We start from the raw sequence: 19,478 nt of genomic DNA on the forward strand, positions 1-19,478 counted from the left end.
CAGTACCACTTCTCCTGTCCTGTATACTGGGTGTAATCCTCAGTATCTGTATTATTCTGTATATATATACACTGCACAGTACCACTTCTCCTGTCCTGTATACTGGGTGTAATCCTCAGTGTCTGTGTTATTCTGTATATATACACTGCACAGTACCACTCCTCCTGTCCTGTATACTGGGTGTAATCCTCAGTGTCTGTATTATTCTGTATATATACACTGCACAGTACCACTTCTCCTGTCCTGTATACTGGGTGTAATCCTCAGTATCTGTATTATTCTGTATATATACACTGCACAGTACCTCTTCTCCTGTCCTGTATACTGGGTGTAATCCTCAGTATCTGTATTATTCTGTATATATACACTGCACAGTACCTCTTCTCCTGTCCTGTATACTGGGTGTAATCCTCAGTGTCTGTATTATTCTGTATATACACTGCACAGTACCACTTCTCCTGTCCTGTATACTGGGTGTAATCCTCAGTGTCTGTATTATTCTGTATATATACACTGCACAGTGCCACTTCTCCTCTCCTGTATACTGGGTGTAATCCTCAGTATCTGTATTATTCTGTATATATACACTGCACAGTACCACTTCTCCTGTCCTGTATACTGGGTGTAATCCTCAGTATCTGTATTATTCTGTATATATACACTGCACAGTACCTCTTCTCCTGTCCTGTATACTGGGTGTAATCCTCAGTGTCTGTATTATTCTGTATATACACTGCACAGTACCACTTCTCCTGTCCTGTATACTGGGTGTAATCCTCAGTATCTGTATTATTCTGTATATATACACTGCACAGTACCACTCCTCCTGTCCTGTATACTGGGTGTAATCCTCAGTATCTGTATTATTCTGTGTATATATACACTGCACAGTACCACTTCTCCTGTCCTGTATACTGGGTGTAATCCTCAGTATCTGTATTTTTCTGTATATATACACTGCACAGTACCACTCCTCCTGTCCTGTATACTGGGTGTAATCCTCAGTATCTGTATTATTCTGTATATATACACTGCACAGTACCACTTCTCCTGTCCTGTATACGGGGTGTAATCCTCAGTATCTGTATTATTCTGTATATATACACTGCACAGTACCACTTCTCCTGTCCTGTATACTGGGTGTAATCCTCAGTATCTGTATTATTCTGTATATATACACTGCACAGTACCACTTCTCCTGTCCTGTATACTGGGTGTAATCCTCAGTATCTGTATTATTCTGTATATATACACTGCACAGTACCACTTCTCCTGTCCTGTATACTGGGTGTAATCCTCATTATCTGTATTATTCTGTATATATACACTGCACAGTACCACTCTTCCTGTCCTGTATACTGGGTGTAATCCTCAGTATCTGTATTATTCTGTATATATACACTGCACAGTACCACTTCTCCTGTCCTGTATACTGGGTGTAATCCTCAGTATCTGCATTATTCTGCATATATACACTGCACAGTACCACTCCTCCTGTCCTGTATACTGGGTGTAATCCTCAGTATCTGTATTATTCTGTATGTATACACTGCACAGTACCACTTCTCCTGTCCTGTATACTGGGTGTAATCCTCAGTATCTGTATTATTCTGTATATATACACTGCACAGTACCACTTCTCCTGTCCTGTATACAGGGTGTAATCCTCAGTATCTTTATTATTCTGTATATATACACTGCACAGTACCACTTCTCCTGTCCTGTATACTGGGTGTAATCCTCAGTATCTGTATTATTCTGTATATATACACTGCACAGTACCACTCCTCCTGTCCTGTATACTGAGTGTAATCCTCAGTACCTGTATTATTCGGTATATATCCTCTGCACAGTGCCGCCTCTCCTGTATACTCTGTGTATTCCTGGTATCTGTATATATCCTCTACACAGTGCCGCCTCTCCTGTATACTCTGTGTATTCCCGGTATTTGTATATATCCTCTGCACAGTGCCGCCTCTCCTGTATACTCTGTGTATTCCCGGTATCTGTATATATCCTCTGCACAGTGCCGCCTCTCCTGTATACTCTGTGTATTCCTGGTATCTGTATATATCCTCTACACAGTGCCGCCTCTCCTGTATACTCTGTGTATTCCCGGTATTTGTATATATCCTCTGCACAGTGCCTCCTCTCCTGTATACTCGGTCTATTCCTGGTATCTGTATATATCCTCTGCACAGTGCCGCCTCTCCTGTATACTCGGTGTATTCCTGGTATCTGTATATATCCTCTGCACAGTGCCGCCTCTCCTGTATACTCGGTGTATTCCTGGTATCGGTATATATCCTCTGCACAGTGCCGCCTCTCCTGTATACTCGGTGTATTCCCGGTATCTGTATATATCCTCTGCACAGTGCCGCCTCTCCTGTATACGCGGTGTATTCCTGGTATCTGTATATATCCTCTGCACAGTGCCGCCTCTCCTGTATACGCGGTGTATTCCCGGTATCTGTATATATCCTCTGCACAGTGCCGCCTCTCCTGTATACTCTGTGTATTCCCGGTATCTGTATATATCCTCTGCACAGTGCCTCCTCTCCTGTATACTCGGTGTATTCCTGGTATCTGTATATATCCTCTGCACAGTGCCGCCTCTCCTGTATACTCGGTGTATTCCTGGTATTTGTATATATCCTCTGCACAGTGCCGCCTCTCCTGTATACTCGGTGTATTCCTGGTATCTGTATATATCCTCTGCACAGTGCCGCCTCTCCTGTATACTCTGTGTATTCCCGGTATTTGTATATATCCTCTGCACAGTGCCTCCTCTCCTGTATACTCGGTGTATTCCTGGTATCTGTATATATCCTCTGCACAGTGCCTCCTCTCCTGTATACTCGGTGTATTCCTGGTATCTGTATATATCCTCTGCACAGTGCCGCCTCTCCTGTATACTCGGTGTATTCCTGGTATCTGTATATATCCTCTGCACAGTGCCGCCTCTCCTGTATACTCGGTGTATTCCTGGTATCGGTATATATCCTCTGCACAGTGCCGCCTCTCCTGTATACGCGGTGTATTCCTGGTATCTGTATATATTCTCTGCACAGTGCCGCCTCTCCTGTATACTCGTTATCTATATATCCTCTGCACAGTGCCGTCTCTCCTGTATACTCGGTGTATTCCTGGTATCTGTATATATCCTCTGCACAGTGCCGCCTCTCCTATATACTCTGTGTATTCCTGGTATCTGTATATATCCTCTGCACAGTGCCGCCTCTCCTGTATACTCGGTGTATTCCTGGTATCTGTATATATTCTCTGCACAGTGCCACCTCTCCTGTATACTCTGTGTATTCCCGGTATTTGTATATATCCTCTGCACAGTGCCTCCTCTCCTGTATACTCGGTGTATTCCTGGTATCTGTATATATCCTCTGCACAGTGCCGCCTCTCCTGTATACTCGGTGTATTCCTGGTATCTGTATATATCCTCTGCACAGTGCCGCCTCTCCTGTATACTCGGTGTATTCCTGGTATCTGTATATATCCTCTGCACAGTGCCGCCTCTCCTGTATACTCGGTATCTGTATATATCCTCTGCACAGTGCCGCCTCTCCTGTATACTCGGTATCTGTATACATCCTCTGCACAGTGCCGCCTCTCCTGTATACTCAGTATCTGTATATATCCTCTGCACAGTGCCGCCTCTCCTGTATACTCGGTATCTGTATACATCCTCTGCACAGTGCCGCCTCTCCTGTATACTCGGTATCTGTATATATCCTCTGCACAGTGCCGCCTCTCCTGTATACTCGGTATCTGTATACATCCTCTGCACAGTGCCGCCTCTCCTGTATACTCGGTATCTGTATACATCCTCTGCACAGTGCCGCCTCTCCTGTATACTCGGTATCTGTATACATCCTCTGCACAGTGCCGCCTCTCCTGTATACTCGGTATCTGTATACATCCTCTGCACAGTGCCGCCTCTCCTGTATACTCGGTATCTGTATATATCCTCTGCACAGTGCCGCCTCTCCTGTATACTCGGTATCTGTATACATCCTCTGCACAGTGCCGCCTCTCCTGTATACTCGGTATCTGTATATATCCTCTGCACAGTGCCGCCTCTCCTGTATACTCGGTATCTGTATACATCCTCTGCACAGTGCCGCCTCTCCTGTATACTCGGTATCTGTATATATCCTCTGCACAGTGCCGCCTCTCCTGTATACTCGGTATCTGTATACATCCTCTGCACAGTGCCGCCTCTCCTGTATACTCGGTATCTGTATATATCCTCTGCACAGTGCCGCCTCTCCTGTATACTCGGTGTCTGTATACATCCTCTGCACAGTGCCGCCTCTCTTGTATACTCGGTATCTGTATATATCCTCTGCACAGTGCCGCCTCTCCTGTATACTCGGTATCTGTATACATCCTCTGCACAGTGCCGCCTCTCCTGTATACTCGGTATCTGTATACATCCTCTGCACAGTGCCGCCTCTCCTGTATACTCGGTATCTGTATACATCCTCTGCACAGTGCCGCCTCTCCTGTATACTCGGTATCTGTATATATCCTCTGCACAGTGCCGCCTCTCCTGTATACTCGGTATCTGTATACATCCTCTGCACAGTGCCGCCTCTCCTGTATACTCGGTATCTGTATACATCCTCTGCACAGTGCCGCCTCTCCTGTATACTCGGTATCTGTATATATCCTCTGCACAGTGCCGCCTCTCCTGTATACTCGGTATCTGTATACATCCTCTGCACAGTGCCGCCTCTCCTGTATACTCGGTATCTGTATATATCCTCTGCACAGTGCCGCCTCTCCTGTATACTCGGTATCTGTATACATCCTCTGCACAGTGCCGCCTCTCCTGTATACTCGGTATCTGTATACATCCTCTGCACAGTGCCCGCCCCTCCTTCCTTGTGACCCCGGTGTATTTTTAGTGCCTCGTGCAGTAATCGATGCCTCGCCGGGTCACGTGCTGGTGCTGACAGGTTTAGGCCGCTCTGGGCTGCCTGTATATTTTGGATTATTCCTCCGTCTACTGCGGTTGTTGTCGCCCCGATGTTGGTGACTTCTCGTCGGTCGGTCGGCTGCCTGATGTGCACAATCATCTGCGGTTGTTGTCCGTCAGCCATCAGGGACCCTCGTACATTAGGTGTATAAAGGGCAGGCGAGGGGCGTCTGCCCGCGGGGCCGGCGTGAGGAGAGGGGCGTCTGCCGCGGGGCCGGCGTGAGGAGAGGGGCGTCTGCCGCGGGGCCGGCGTGAGGAGAGGGGCGTCTGCCGCGGGGCCGGCGTGAGGAGAGGGGCGTCTGCCGCGGGGCCGGCGTGAGGAGAGGGGCGTCTGCCCGCGGGGCCGGCGTGAGGAGAGGGGCGTCTGCCCGCGGGGCCGGCGTGAGGAGAGGGGCGTCTGCCCGCGGGGCCGGCGTGAGGAGAGGGGCGTCTGCCCGCGGGGCGGCGTGAGGAGAGGGGCGTCTGCCCGCGCGGGGCCGGCGTGAGGAGAGGGGCGTCTGCCCGCGGGGCCGGCGTGAGGAGAGGGGCGTCTGCCCGCGGGGCCAGCGTGAGGAGAGGGGCGTCTGCCCGCGGGGCCGGCGTGAGGAGAGGGGCGTCTGCCCGCGGGGCCAGCGTGAGGAGAGGGGCGTCTGCCCGCGGGGCCGGCGTGAGGAGAGGGGGCGTCTGCCGCGGGGCCGGCGTGAGGAGAGGGGGCGTCTGCCGCGGGGGCCGGCGTGAGGAGAGGGGCGTCTGCCGCGGGGCCGGCGTGAGGAGAGGGGCGTCTGCCGCGGGGGCCGGCGTGAGGAGAGGGGCGTCTGCCGCGGGGCCGGCGTGAGGAGAGGGGCGTCTGCCGCGGGGCCGGCGTGAGGAGAGGGGCGTCTGCCGCGGGGCCGGAGTGAGGAGAGGGGCGTCTGCCGCGGGGCCGGCGTGAGGAGAAAGGCGTCTGCCGCGGGGCGGGCGAGGGGCGGGGCCGGCGTGAGGAGAGGGGCGTCTGCCGCGGGGCCGGAGTGAGGAGAGGGGCGTCTGCCGCGGGGCCGGAGTGAGGAGAGGGGCGTCTGCCGCGGGGCCGGAGTGAGGAGAGGGGCGTCTGCCGCGGGGCCGGAGTGAGGAGAAAGGCGTCTGCCGCGGGGCGGGCGAGGGGCGGGGGCCGGCGTGAGGAGAGGGGCGTCTGCCGCGGGGCCGGAGTGAGGAGAGGAGGCGGGCCGGCGTGAGGAGAGGGGCGTCTGCCGCGGGGCCGGCGTGAGGAGAGGGGGCGGTCTGCCGCGGGGCCGGCGTGAGGAGAAAGGCGTCTGCCGCGGGGCGGGCGAGGGGGCGGGGCCGGCGTGAGGAGAGGGGCGTCTGCCGCGGGGCCGGAGTGAGGAGAGGGGCGTCTGCCGCGGGGCCGGAGTGAGGAGAGGGGCGGGGCCGGCGTGAGGAGAGGGGCGTCTGCCGCGGGGCCGGAGAAAGTGAGGAGAGGGGCGGGGCCGGCGTGAGGAGAGGGGCGTCTGCCGTGGGGCCGGCGTGAGGAGAAAGGCGTCTGCCGCGGGGCGGGCGAGGGGCGGGGCCGGCGTGAGGAGAGGGGCGTCTGCCGCGGGGGCCGGAGTGAGGAGAGGGGCGTCTGCCGCGGGGCCGGAGTGAGGGAGAGGGGCGGGGCCGGCGTGAGGAGAGGGGCGTCTGCCCCCGGGGCCGGCGTGAGGAGAGGGGCGTCTGCCCCCGGGGCCGGAGTGAGGAGAGGGGCGTGTGCCGCGGGGCCGGCGAGGGGGCGGGGCCGGCGGGAGGTTGGGGGCGGGGCCGGCGGTAGGTTGGGGGGCGGGGCCGGCGGGAGGTTGGGGGCGGGGCCGGCGGGAGGTTGGGGGCGTCTGTCTTACTGCCTGAACATCAGTAGGATAGAGAATGAAAGCTGCACACTGATTGGTTGCTTTGGGGAACAAAGTTTTGTTTCTGCTTATCTTCCACATCTGGATCATGTGACTGAATAGAAAGCCCGCCCCTGATCAAAGCAACCAATCAAAGCACAGCACTCATATCATAATCTACACTGGAGAAATGAAAGCTGCAATTTGATTGGCTGCTGTGGATTAATGTTCAAAACAGCAGCAGACAATGTTTGCATGAGATTCTGGTTCTGGTGTCAGCCCCGAGCAACAGCAGAGCCTGAGCATCACCAGGGCTGCAGCCTGATCTGGAGGTGTAGGGAAGCACGGCCTGATCTGGGGGTGTAGGGAAGCACGGCCTGATCTGGAGGTGTAGGGAAGCACGGCCTGATCTGGGGGTGTAGGGAAGCACGGCCTGATCTGGAGGTGTAGGGAAGCACGGCCTGATCTGGAGGTGTAGGAGAAGCACGGCCTGATCTGGAGGTGTAGGGAAGCACGGCCTGATCTGGGGGTGTAGGGAAGCACGGCCTGATCTGGAGGTGTAGGGAAGCACGGCCTGATCTGGGGGTGTAGGGAAGCACGGCCTGATCTGGAGGTGTAGGGAAGCACGGCCTGATCTGGAGGTGTAGGGAAGCACGGCCTGATCTGGAGGTGTAGGGAAGCACGGCCTGATCTGGGGGTGTAGGAAGCACGGCCTGATCTGGGGGTGTAGGGAAGCACGGCCTGATCTGGGGTGTAGGGAAGCACGGCCTGATCTGGAGGTGTAGGGAAGCACGGCCTGATCTGGAGGTGTAGGGAAGCACGGCCTGATCTGGGGGTGTAGGGAAGCACGGCCTGATCTGGAGGGTGTAGGGAAGCACGGCCTGATCTGGGAGGCTGTAGGAGGAAGCACGGCCTGATCTGGAGGTGTAGGGAAGCACGGCCTGATCTGGAGGGTGTAGGGAAGCACGGCCTGATCTGGGGGTGTAGGAAGCACGGCCTGATTGGGCTGAGGGAGGGTGTAGGGGAAGCACACGGCCTGATCTGGGGGTGTAGGGAAGCACGGCCTGATCTGGGGGTGTAGGGAAGCACGGCCTGATCTGGAGGTGTAGGGAAGCACGGCCTGATCTGGGGGTGTAGGGAAGCACGGCCTGATCTGGAGGTGTAGGGAAGCACGGCCTGATCTGGGGGTGTAGGGAAGCACGGCCTGATCTGGAGGTGTAGGGAAGCACGGCCTGATCTGGAGGTGTAGGGAAGCACGGCCTGATCTGGAGGTGTAGGGAAGCACGGCCTGATCTGGAGGTGTAGGGAAGCACGGCCTGATCTGGGGGTGTAGGGAAGCACGGCCTGATCTGGAGGTGTAGGGAAGCACGGCCTGATCTGGAGGTGTAGGGAAGCACGGCCTGATCTGGAGGTGTAGGGAAGCACGGCCTGATCTGGAGGTGTAGGGAAGCACGGCCTGATCTGGAGGTGTAGGGAAGCACGGCCTGATCTGGGGGTGTAGGGAAGCACGGCCTGATCTGGAGGTGTAGGGAAGCACGGCCTGATCTGGAGGTGTAGGGAAGCACGGCCTGATCTGGAGGTGTAGGGAAGCACGGCCTGATCTGGAGGTGTAGGGAAGCACGGCCTGATCTGGGGGTGTAGGGAAGCACGGCCTGATCTGGAGGTGTAGGGAAGCACGGCCTGATCTGGGGGTGTAGGGAAGCACGGCCTGATCTGGGGGTGTAGGGAAGCACGGCCTGATCTGGAGGTGTAGGGGAAGCACGGCCTGATCTGGAGGTGTAGGGAAGCACGGCCTGATCTGGAGGTGTAGGGAAGCACGGCCTGATCTGGAGGTGTAGGGAAGCACGGCCTGATCTGGAGGTGTAGGGAAGCACGGCCTGATCTGGAGGTGTAGCGAAGCACGGCCTGATCTGGAGGTGTAGGGAAGCACGGCCTGATCTGGAGGTGTAGCGAAGCACGGCCTGATCTGGAGGTGTAGCGAAGCACGGCCTGATCTGGAGGTGTAGCGAAGCACGGCCTGATCTGGAGGTGTAGGGAAGCACGGCCTGATCTGGAGGTGTAGCGAAGCACGGCCTGATCTGGAGGTGTAGGGAAGCACGGCCTGATCTGGAGGTGTAGCGAAGCACGGCCTGATCTGGAGGTGTAGCGAAGCACGGCCTGATCTGGAGGTGTAGGGAAGCACGGCCTGATCTGGGGGTGTAGGGAAGCACGGCCTGATCTGGGGGTGTAGGGAAGCACGGCCTGATCTGGGGGTGTAGGGAAGCACGGCCTGATCTGGGGGTGTAGGGAAGCACGGCCTGATCTCGGGGAGGGATGCGGGGGGCACGGCCTGATCTCGGGGAGGGATGCGGGGGGGCACGGCCTGATCTCGGGGAGGGATGCGGGGGGCACGGCCTGATCTCGGGGAGGGATGCGGGGGGCACGGCCTGATCTGGAGGGGGTATACGGGGGGCACGGCCTGTTCTTGGGGAGGGAGCGGGAGGGCACGGCCTGATCTCGTGGAGGGTTGCGGGGGGCACCGCCTGTTCTCTGATCTTGGGGAGGGGGGGGTGAAGGAGCGTGGCCTGATCTCTGGGGTGGAGAGAGGTGCACGGCCTGATCTCGGGGAGGGATGCGGGGGGCACGGCTTGATCTCGGAGAGGGATGCGGGGGGCACGGCTTGATCTCGGAGAGGGATGCGGGGGGCACAGCCTGATCTCGGGGAGGGATGCGGGGGGCACTGCCTGTTCTCTGATCTCGGGGAGGGGGGGGGGGATGTGGGGGGCACGGCCTGTTCTCGGGGGGGGGGGTGAAGGTGCGTGGCCTGATCTCTGGGGTGCAGAGGGGTGCACGGCCTGATTTTCAGAGGGGTAGGGGGAGGGTGAATGGGCGCAGTCTGTTTTTGTGGAAGGGTCGGGCAGGTCCTGTTGTCGGGTGGGGCTGTTCTTGTATCTTCCAGAGCTGCAGATTTTCCTGGTGTTTTTTCCGCTGCCGTTTGTTGTTTTCTGGCTCCAGAACTTTTATCAGTTTTTATGAGAAATTTTATGAACTTTGTTCAGCGCAATCACACAGTCAGCATCGAAGAGCAAAGATCACACGGGGCGGAGGAGGGGGGCGATGCGTAGATTACACGGGGCGGAGGAGGGGGGCGATGCGTAGATTACACGGGGCGGAGGAGGGGGGCGATGCGTAGATTACACGGGGCGGAGGAGGTGGCGATGCGTAGATTACACGGGGCGGAGGAGGGGGCGATGCGTAGATTACACGGGGCGGAGGAGGGGGGCGATGCGTAGATTACACGGGGCGGAGGAGGGGGGCGATGCGTAGATTACAGGGGGCGGAGGAGGGGGGCGATGCGTAGATTACAGGGGGCGGAGGAGGGGGGGGGCGATGCGTAGATTACACGGGGCGGAGGAGGGGGGCGATGCGTAGATTACAGGGGGCGGAGGAGGGCGGCGATGCGTAGATTACACGGGGCGGAGGAGGGGGGCGATGCGTAGATTACACGGGGCGGAGGAGGGGGCGATGCGTAGATTACATGGGGCGGAGGAGGGGGCGATGCGTAGATTACACGGGGCGGAGGAGGGGGGCGATGCGTAGATTACAGGGGGCGGAGGAGGGGGGGCGATGCGTAGATTACAGGGGGCGGAGGAGGGGGGGGCGATGCGTAGATTACAGGGGGCGGAGGAGGGGGGGGGCGATGCGTAGATTACAGGGGGCGGAGGAGGGGGGGCGATGCGTAGATTACAGGGGGCGGAGGAGGGGGGGCGATGCGTAGATTACAGGGGGCGGAGGAGGGGGGGCGATGCGTAGATTACAGGGGTCGGAGGAGGGGGGCGATGCGTAGATTACAGGGGGCGGAGGAGGGGGGCGATGCGTAGATTACAGGGGTCGGAGGAGGGGGGCGATGCGTAGATTACAGGGGTCGGAGGAGGGGGGCGATGCGTAGATTACAGGGGGCGGAGGGGGGGGAGCGAGAAATCCACTCCAACATTCTATGAGATGGAAGAGGAGGACGATTAAGAGGGTTGGCATGAGGAGGAGTGAACAACAGAAGGGTCTGGCGGGAGGAGGAGGACGACTGAAGGGTTTGGCGGGAGGAGGATGATAGAAGAAAGGGTCTGGCGGGAGGAGGGCGATGGTGGGGTTTAGCGGGAGGAGGAGGATGATGTAGGGGTCCAGTGGGAGGAGGACGATGGTGGGGTCTGGCGGGAGGAGGGTGATGGTGGGGTTTAGCGGGAGGGGGAGGATGATGTAGGGGTCTGGCGGGAGGAGGGCGATGGTGGGGTCTGGCGGGAGGAGGGCGATGGTGGGGTTTAGCGGGAGAGGGAAGATGATGTAGGGTGGTGGTGGGGTTTAGCAGGAGGAGGAGGATGATGTAGGGGTCTGGCGGGAGGAGGAGGATGATATTGGGGTCTGGTGGGAGGAGGGCGATGATGAGGGGGGTCTGGCAGTTGCTTCCTCTCCCCATTGATAACACATGTATGGGGGCCTCGCGCTCCTCTGTGTGGGGGCCTCGCGCTCCTCTGTGTGGGGGCCTCGCGCTCCTCTGTGTGGGGGCCTCGCGCTCCTCTGTGTGGGGGCCTCGCGCTCCTCTGTGTGGGGGGCCTCGCGCTCCTCTGTGTGGGGGCCTCGCGCTCCTCTGTGTGGGGGCCTCGCGCTCCTCTGTGTGGGGGGCCTCGCGCTCCTCTGTATGGGGGCCTCGCGCTCCTCTGTATGGGGGCCTCGCGCTCCTCTGTATGGGGGCCTCGCGCTCCACTGTATGGGGGCCTCGCGCTCCACTGTATGGGGGGCCTCGCGCTCGTCTGTATGGGGGCCTCGCGCTCGTCTGTATGGGGGCCTCGCGCTCGTCTGTATGGGGGCCTCGCGCTCGTCTGTATGGGGGCCTCGCGCTCGTCTGTATGGGGGCCTCGCGCTCGTCTGTATGGGGGCCTCGCGCTCGTCTGTATGGGGGCCTCGCGCTCGTCTGTATGGGGGGCCTCGCGCTCGTCTGTATGGGGGCCTCGCGCTCGTCTGTATGGGGGCCTCGCGCTCGTCTGTATGGGGGCCTCGCTCTCGTCTGTATGGGGGCCTCGCGCTCGTCTGTATGGGGGCCTCGCGCTCGTCTGTATGGGGGCCTCGCGCTCGTCTGTATGGGGGCCTCGCGCTCGTCTGTATGGGGGCCTCGCGCTCGTCTGTATGGGGGCCTCGCGCTTCTCCTGTATGGGGGCCTCGCGCTCCTCTGTATGGGGGCCTCGCGCTCCTCTGTATGGGGGCCTCGCTCTCGTCTGTATGGGGGCCTCGCTCTCGTCTGTATGGGGGCCTCGCGCTCGTCTGTATGGGGGCCTCGCGCTCGTCTGTATGGGGGCCTCGCGCTCGTCTGTATGGGGGCCTCGCGCTCGTCTGTATGGGGGCCTCGCGCTCGTCTGTATGGGGGCCTCGCGCTCGTCTGTATGGGGGCCTCGCGCTCGTCTGTATGGGGGCCTCGCGCTCGTCTGTATGGGGGCCTCGCGCTCGTCTGTATGGGGGCCTCGCGCTCGTCTGTATGGGGGCCTCGCGCTCGTCTGTATGGGGGCCTCGCGCTCGTCTGTATGGGGGCCTCGCGCTCGTCTGTATGGGGGCCTCGCGCTCGTCTGTATGGGGGCCTCGCGCTCGTCTGTATGGGGGCCTCGCGCTCGTCTGTATGGGGGCCTCGTGCTCGTCTGTATGGGGGGCCTCGCGCTCGTCTGTATGGGGGCCTCGCGCTCGTCTGTATGGGGGCCTCGCGCTCGTCTGTATGGGGGCCTCGCGCTCGTCTGTATGGGGGCCTCGCGCTCGTCTGTATGGGGGCCTCGGCAGCGATCACTATGTGCGGATTTCTCTGGCCGTTGCGGTGCGTTTGCCGGCTCTGCGCTGCCGGATCTAGGGTCTGTACTCGGTGTCAGTGCTGGTCTCCGGCGGCGCAGCGTCTGGTTCCTGCGCAGGGGTGGCCGGCAGCCTTTCGGATTATGGGGCATCGCTCCTGATTTTCTGTTTCTTACAGGCTTCAGTTTTCCGGAGATCTGGTCCTTGGAGTCTATGATGGCGCCCCCTAAAGACAGGTGAGCGTCCTTCATGTAATGCTGAGCGAACGCCTCCTCTCTGGTGGCCGGAGACCACGCGTGTCCCATGTGTGGAGCCTTATTGGAGGGTCTTTACAGTAACCCGTGTCCCTCCCCCGCAGGTACAATGGGCGTCTGGCTGATATTCTTCATGCTCGGCCTCGGCACATTATTACCCTGGAACTTCTTCATGACTGCAACCATGGTGAGTAATAGAAGGAATGGCAGCTCCGGGGGACGCAATTCTGCTCTCCAACACCGGATCTGTGAGCTCACCAGCAGAATATTATACCACATAGTAATGTAACAGCTGCACCCACACAGAGCGGAGAAAGAGGATACAGCCTCCAGCAGAACAGTGAGTGCAGCTCTGGGGTATAATACAGGCGGTAACTCAGGATCAGTAATGTAATGTATGTACACGGTGACTGCACCAGCAGAATAGTGAGTGCAGCTCTGGAGTATAATACAGGAGGTAACTCAGGATCAGTAATGTATATACACAGTGACTGCACCAGCAGAATAGTGAGTGCAGCTCTGGAGTATAATACAGGAGGTAACTCAGGATCAGTAATGTACACAGTGACTGCACCAGCAGAATAGTGAGTGCAGCTCTGGAGTATAATACAGGAGGTAACTCAGGATCAGTAATGTACACAGTGACTGCACCAGCAGAATAGTGAGTGCAGCTCTGGAGTATAATACAGGAGGTAACTCAGGATCAGTAATGTGATGTATGTACACAGTGACTGCACCAGCAGAATAGTGAGTGCAGCTCTGGAGTATAATACAGGAGGTAACTCAGGATCAGTAATGTAATGTATGTACACGGTGACTGCACCAGCAGAATAGTGAGTGCAGCTCTGGAGTATAATACAGGAGGTAACTCAGGATCAGTAATGTATGTACACAGTGACTGCACCAGCAGAATAGTGAGTGCAGCTCTGGAGTATAATACAGGAGGTAACTCAGGAGCAGTAATGTAATGTATGTACACAGTGACTGCACCAGCAGAATAGTGAGTGCAGCTCTGGAGTATAATACAGGCGGTAACTCAGGATCAGTAATGTATGTACACAGTGACTGCACCAGCAGAATAGTGAGTGCAGCTCTGGAGTATAATACAGGCGGTAACTCAGGATCAGTAATGTATGTACACTGTGACTGCACCAGCAGAATAGTGAGTGCAGCTCTGGAATATAATACAGGAGGTAACTCAGGATCAGTAATGTATGTACACAGTGACTGCACCAGCAGAATAGTGAGTGCAGCTCTGGAGTATAATACAGGAGGGTAACTCAGGATCAGTAATGTATGTACACAGTGACTGCACCAGCAGAATAGTGAGTGCAGCTCTGGAGTATAATACAGGAGGTAACTCAGGATCAGTAATGTATGTACACAGTGACTGCACCAGCAGAATAGTGAGTGCAGCTCTGGAGTATAATACAGGAGGTAACTCAGGAGCAGTAATGTAATGTATGTACACAGTGACTGCACCAGCAGAATAGTGAGTGCAGCTCTGGAGTATAATACAGGCGGTAACTCAGGATCAGTAATGTATGTACACAGTGACTGCACCAGCAGAATAGTGAGTGCAGCTCTGGAGTATAATACAGGCGGTAACTCAGGATCAGTAATGTATGTACACTGTGACTGCACCAGCAGAATAGTGAGTGCAGCTCTGGAGTATAATACAGGAGGTAACTCAGGATCAGTAATGTATGTACACAGTGACTGCACTAGCAGAATAGTGAGAGCAGCTCTGGAGTATAATGCAGGGGATAACTCAGGATCAGTAATGTATGTACACAGTGACTGCACCAGCAGAATAGTGAGTGCAGCTCTGGAGTATAATACAGGAGGTAACTCAGGATCAGTAATGTACACAGTGACTGCACCAGCAGAATAGTGAGAGCAGCTCTGGAGTATAATGCAGGGGATAACTCAGGATCAGTAATGTATGTACACAGTGACTGCACCAGCAGAATAGTGAGTGCAGCTCTGGAGTATAATACAGGAGGTAACTCAGGATCAGTAATGTACACAGTGACTGCACCAGCAGAATAGTGAGAGCAGCTCTGGAGTATAATGCAGGGGATAACTCAGGATCAGTAATGTAATGTATGTACACAGTGACTGCACCAGCAGAATAGTGAGCACAGCTCTGGAGTATAATACAGGAGGTAACTCAGGATCAGTAATGTAATGTATGTACACAGTGACTGCACCAGCAGAATAGTGAGTGCAGCTCTGGAGTATAATACAGGAGGTAACTCAGGATCAGTAATGTAATGTATGTACACAGTGACTGCACCAGCAGAATAGTGAGCGCAGCTCTGGAGTATAATACAGGAGGTAACTCAGGATCAGTAATGTATATACACAGTGACTGCACCAGCAGAATAGTGAGTGCAGCTCTGGAATATAATACAGGAGGTAACTCAGGATCAGTAATGTATGTGCACAGTGACTGCACCAGCAGAATAGTGAGTGCAGCTCTGGAATATAATACAGGAGGTAACTCAGGATCAGTAATGTATGTGCACAGTGACTGCACCAGCAGAATAGTGAGTGCAGCTCTGGAGTATAATACAGGCGGTAACTCAGGATCAGTAATGTATGTGCACAGTGACTGCACCAGCAGAATAGTGAGTGCAGCTCTGGAGTATAATACAGGCGGTAACTCAGGATCAGTAATGTATGTACACAGTGACTGCACCAGCAGAATAGTGAGTGCAGCTCTGGAATATAATACAGGAGGTAACTCAGGATCAGTAATGTATGTGCACAGTGACTGCACCAGCAGAATAGTGAGTGCAGCTCTGGAGTATAATACAGGCGGTAACTCAGGATCAGTAATGTATGTACACAGTGACTGCACCAGCAGAATAGTGAGTGCAGCTCTGGAATATAATACAGGCGGTAACTCAGGATCAGTAATGTATATACACAGTGACTGCACCAACAGAACAGAGAGTGCAGTTCCCTTCTTCTGGTCGCCCTAGGCCCCTCTCCCGCAGTGTTGTTTAGCTGAGGTGGGGTGTTGGGGCCTCTCTCCCGCAATGTTGCTGAGGTGGGGTGTCGGGGCCCCTCTCCCGCAGTGTTGCTCAGCAGTGGTGGGTTGTTGGGGCCCCTTGCCCGCAGTGTTGCTCAGAAGTGGTGGGTTGTTGGGCCCCTCTCCAGCAGTGTTGCTCAGCAGTGGTGGGTTGTTGGGCCCCTCTCCCGCAGTGTTGCTCAGCAGTGGTGGGTTGTTGGGGCCCCTTGCCCGCAGTGTTGCTTAGCTGAGGTGGGGTGTTGGGGCCTCTCTCCCGCAATGTTGCTGAGGTGGGTTGTTGGGCCCCTCTCCCGCAGTGTTGCTTAGCTGAGGTGGGGGGTTTGGACCCTTCTTTCTGCTGGTTACATGTAGTATAGCAGCCTAGTGTTGTCTTCTCCTCAGTATTTTTACCAGTCGTCTGGCCGAGCCCACCAGTGACCGGTTGGCCCCCGCGGACAGCGATGGAGAGGACTTGGCCCCGTACAATGTTTCGCTGGGTAATGACACCGGGATGAGATCTCTGGAGCCGCCGCGGACACAACTGCAGAGCAAGTTCAATAACGTGATGACGCTGTGCGCCATGTTACCGCTGCTGGTCTTCACCTGCCTGAACTCCATCCTGCACCGCCGGTGAGTGGCGGATACCCCGTATTTACAGCCCCTGAGGTTGTGCCGCCTCCTTACTGACGCTCCCTCCCTCCAGAATCTCTCAGAACATTCGTATTGCCGGCAGCCTGGTCGCCATCTTCCTGGTCTTCCTGCTGACCGCCATATTTGTGAAGATCGAGTTCTCGCCAGTCACCTTCTTCACTGTAACTATGATCAAGATCGTCTTCATCAACTGTGAGTGATGGGGGAGGGGGGACGAGGCGCCGGAGCTGCCGCGGGGTCCGTCTGACCGCGCTCGTCTCTCCGCAGCGTTCGGCGCTCTCCTCCAGGGCAGTCTGTTTGGATTGGCCGCGCTCTTCCCAGCAAGTTACACGGCTCCAATAATGAGCGGTCAGGGGCTGGCGGGAACCTTCGCTGCATTCTCCATGATCTGCGCATTGGCCAGTAAGTACCGGGCACCCCGATCATCTGGGGGGCGCCATCATCAATCAGAATGATCCCTCCCCTGGGGTGGGGGTAGAATAATCCCTCCCCTGGGTTGGGGGTAGAATAATCCCTCCCCCGGGGTGGGGGTAGAATAATCCCTCCCCCTGGGTTGGGGGTAGAATAATCCCTCCCCCGGGGTTGGGGGTAGAATAATCCCTCCCCCGGGGTTGGGGGTAGAATAATCCCTCCCCCGGGGTTGGGGGTAGAATAATCCCTCCCCCGGGGGTGGGGGTGGAATAATCCCTCCCTGGGGTGGTGTGATAATCCAGTGATCTGTTTTCGCAGGCGGGGTCGGCGCTGGAGGACAGTGCGTTTGGTTACTTTATCACCGCCTGCGCCGTCATCCTTCTCGCTCTCGTCTCCTACTTGGCTCTCGGTAAACTGGTGAGTTGTGGGGTCTGCAGAACGGCCTGAAGGTTGTAAGGTAAAAAGCAAGCGGGGGAGGGGCCGGCAGAGGCGAGAGGGGCCAACAAAGGAGGGAGGGCAGGGGTACGGCAGAGGTGGGGGAGGGGTCAGCGGAGATGGAGAGGTTGGTGGGGAAGAGAGGGGTCAGCAGAGGTGGGAGGTGGGTAGGGAGGAGAGGGGTCGGCAGAGGTGGGAGGGGGTGGGGAGGAGAGGGGTACGGCAGAGGTGGGAGGGGTTAGCGGGGAGGGGGCCGGCCGAGGTGGGAGGGGTTGGCGGGGAGGAGAGGGGTTGGCAGAGGTGGGAGGGGGTGGGGAAGAGAGGGGTCGGCAGAGGTGGGAGGGGTTAGTGGGGAGGGGCCGACCGAGGTGGGAGGGGTTGGTGGGGAGGAGAGGGGTCGGCAGAGGTGGGAGGGGGTGGGGAGGAGAGGGGTCGGCAGAGGTGGGAGGGGTTAGTGGGGAGGGGCCGGCCGAGGTGGGAGGAGTTGGTGGGGAGGAGAGGGGTCGGCAGAGGTGGGGAGGGGGTGGGGGAGGAGAGGGGTCGGCAGAGGTGGGAGGGGGGTGGGGAGGAGAGGGGTCGGCAGAGGTGGGGAGGAGAGGGTTCGGCAGAGGTGGGAGGGGTTAGCGGGGAGGGGCCGGCAGAGGTGGAGGGGTTGGCGGGGAGGGGCCGGCAGAGGTTGGGAGGGGCCGGCAGAGGTGGGAGGGGGGTTGGCGGGGAAGGGAGGGGTTGGCGGGGAGGAGCCGGCAGAGGTGGGAGGGCAGGGGTCTGGCAGGGGAGGGGCCGGCAGAGGCGGGGTAGGGGGATGGCAGAGGGGGGGGAATGGGAGGGGCCGGTAAGCAGACAGGCGGTATGGGTGGAGGTGAGAGGGGCGGGCGACGGAGGGCGTGACAGTAATAGCCTATAAACTCTATTAGAAATAAATCTCGGAGGTGTAATAGAAATAGGGGTACATTTCTATGGGGGTCTCCCAAACCAATTCTCACATCCCCCCCTCTTCACAGGAGTTCTACCAGTTCTACACCGTGGAGAATCTGAGGAACGCCGCCATAAACAGCGCCACCAGCGACGTGGAGCTGAAGAAGGACCTGCTGCAGACGGGTGAGGAGGAGGGGGATTCTGTGTGCGGGGGGAGGAGGGGGATTCTGTGTGCGGGGGAGGGGTGAGGAGGGGGGATTCTGTGTGCGGGGGAGGGGTGAGGAGGGGGGATTCTGTGTGCGGGGGAGGGGTGAGGAGGGGGATTCTGTGTGCGGGGGAGGAGGGGGATTCTTGTGTGCGGAGGAGGAGGGGGATTCTGTGTGCGGGGGAGGGGTGAGGAGGGGGGATTCTGTGTGCGGGGGAGGGGTGAGGAGGGGGGGATTCTGTGTGCGGGGGAGGAGGGGGGATTCTGTGTGCGGGGGAAGGGGAATTCTGTGTGCGGGGGAGAGGTGAGGAGGGGGATTCTGTGTGCGGGGGGAAGGGGAATTCTGTGTGCGGGGGAGAGGTGAGGAGGGGGGATTCTGTGTGCGGGGGAGAGGTGAGGAGGGGGGGATTCTGTGTGCGGGGGAGGGGTGAGGAGGGGGGATTCTGTGTGCGGGGGAGGGGTGAGGAGGGGGGATTCTGTGTGCGGGGGAGGGGTGATAAGGGGGGATTCTGTGTGCGGGGGAGGGGGGATTCTGTGTGCAGGGGAGGGGGGGGATTCTGTGTGCGGGGGAGGGGGGGATTCTGTGTGCGGAGGAAGGGGGATTCTGTGTGCGGGGGGAAGGGAGGGATTCTGTGTGCGGGGGAGGGGGGGGATTCTGTGTGCGGAGGAGAGGTGAAGAGAGGAGATTCTGTTGGCGGGGGAGGGCTGGTGGGGGTGCATTAGCCTGTGACCGAGTGCAGGGGGGTGATTTTCTGCCTCATGGGATTGTAATGCTTTTGCCCCCATCAGGTGACCAAGGTGCAGAGTCCGGGATCAGGACAAGTGAAAAACAGTCTATTGTTGGGATCCTGAAAAAGGTGAGTCCCCGACCCTTTTCTCTCTCCCCCCCCCCCGTCACTCTTCTCCCCCCCCTCTTCTCTCCCCCCCCCCCTTCTCTCCCCCCCCTCTTCTCTCCCCCCCTCTTCTCTCCCCCACC

The 19,478-nt window shown here is 57.7% G+C and overlaps 1 protein-coding gene across 1 annotated transcript; it reads left to right on the plus strand.

Moving 5' to 3' along the window:
- Nucleotides 1–16,164: 16,164 nt before the first annotated feature.
- On the plus strand, nucleotides 16,165–19,359 carry LOC142279232 (equilibrative nucleoside transporter 1-like; the record flags this gene model as incomplete). Its single annotated transcript, XM_075332678.1, has 7 exons — nucleotides 16,165–16,175; nucleotides 16,288–16,515; nucleotides 16,589–16,728; nucleotides 16,804–16,942; nucleotides 17,250–17,364; nucleotides 18,384–18,480; nucleotides 19,292–19,359. Coding segments are annotated over exons 1-7 (798 nt in total), but the record flags the coding sequence as incomplete, so codon positions are not given.
- Between the last annotated feature and the right edge of the window lie 119 nt (nucleotides 19,360–19,478).

Source organism: Anomaloglossus baeobatrachus, unplaced genomic scaffold (assembly GCF_048569485.1).
Source record: "Anomaloglossus baeobatrachus isolate aAnoBae1 unplaced genomic scaffold, aAnoBae1.hap1 Scaffold_4280, whole genome shotgun sequence".
NCBI classification, from domain to species: domain Eukaryota; kingdom Metazoa; phylum Chordata; class Amphibia; order Anura; family Aromobatidae; genus Anomaloglossus; species Anomaloglossus baeobatrachus.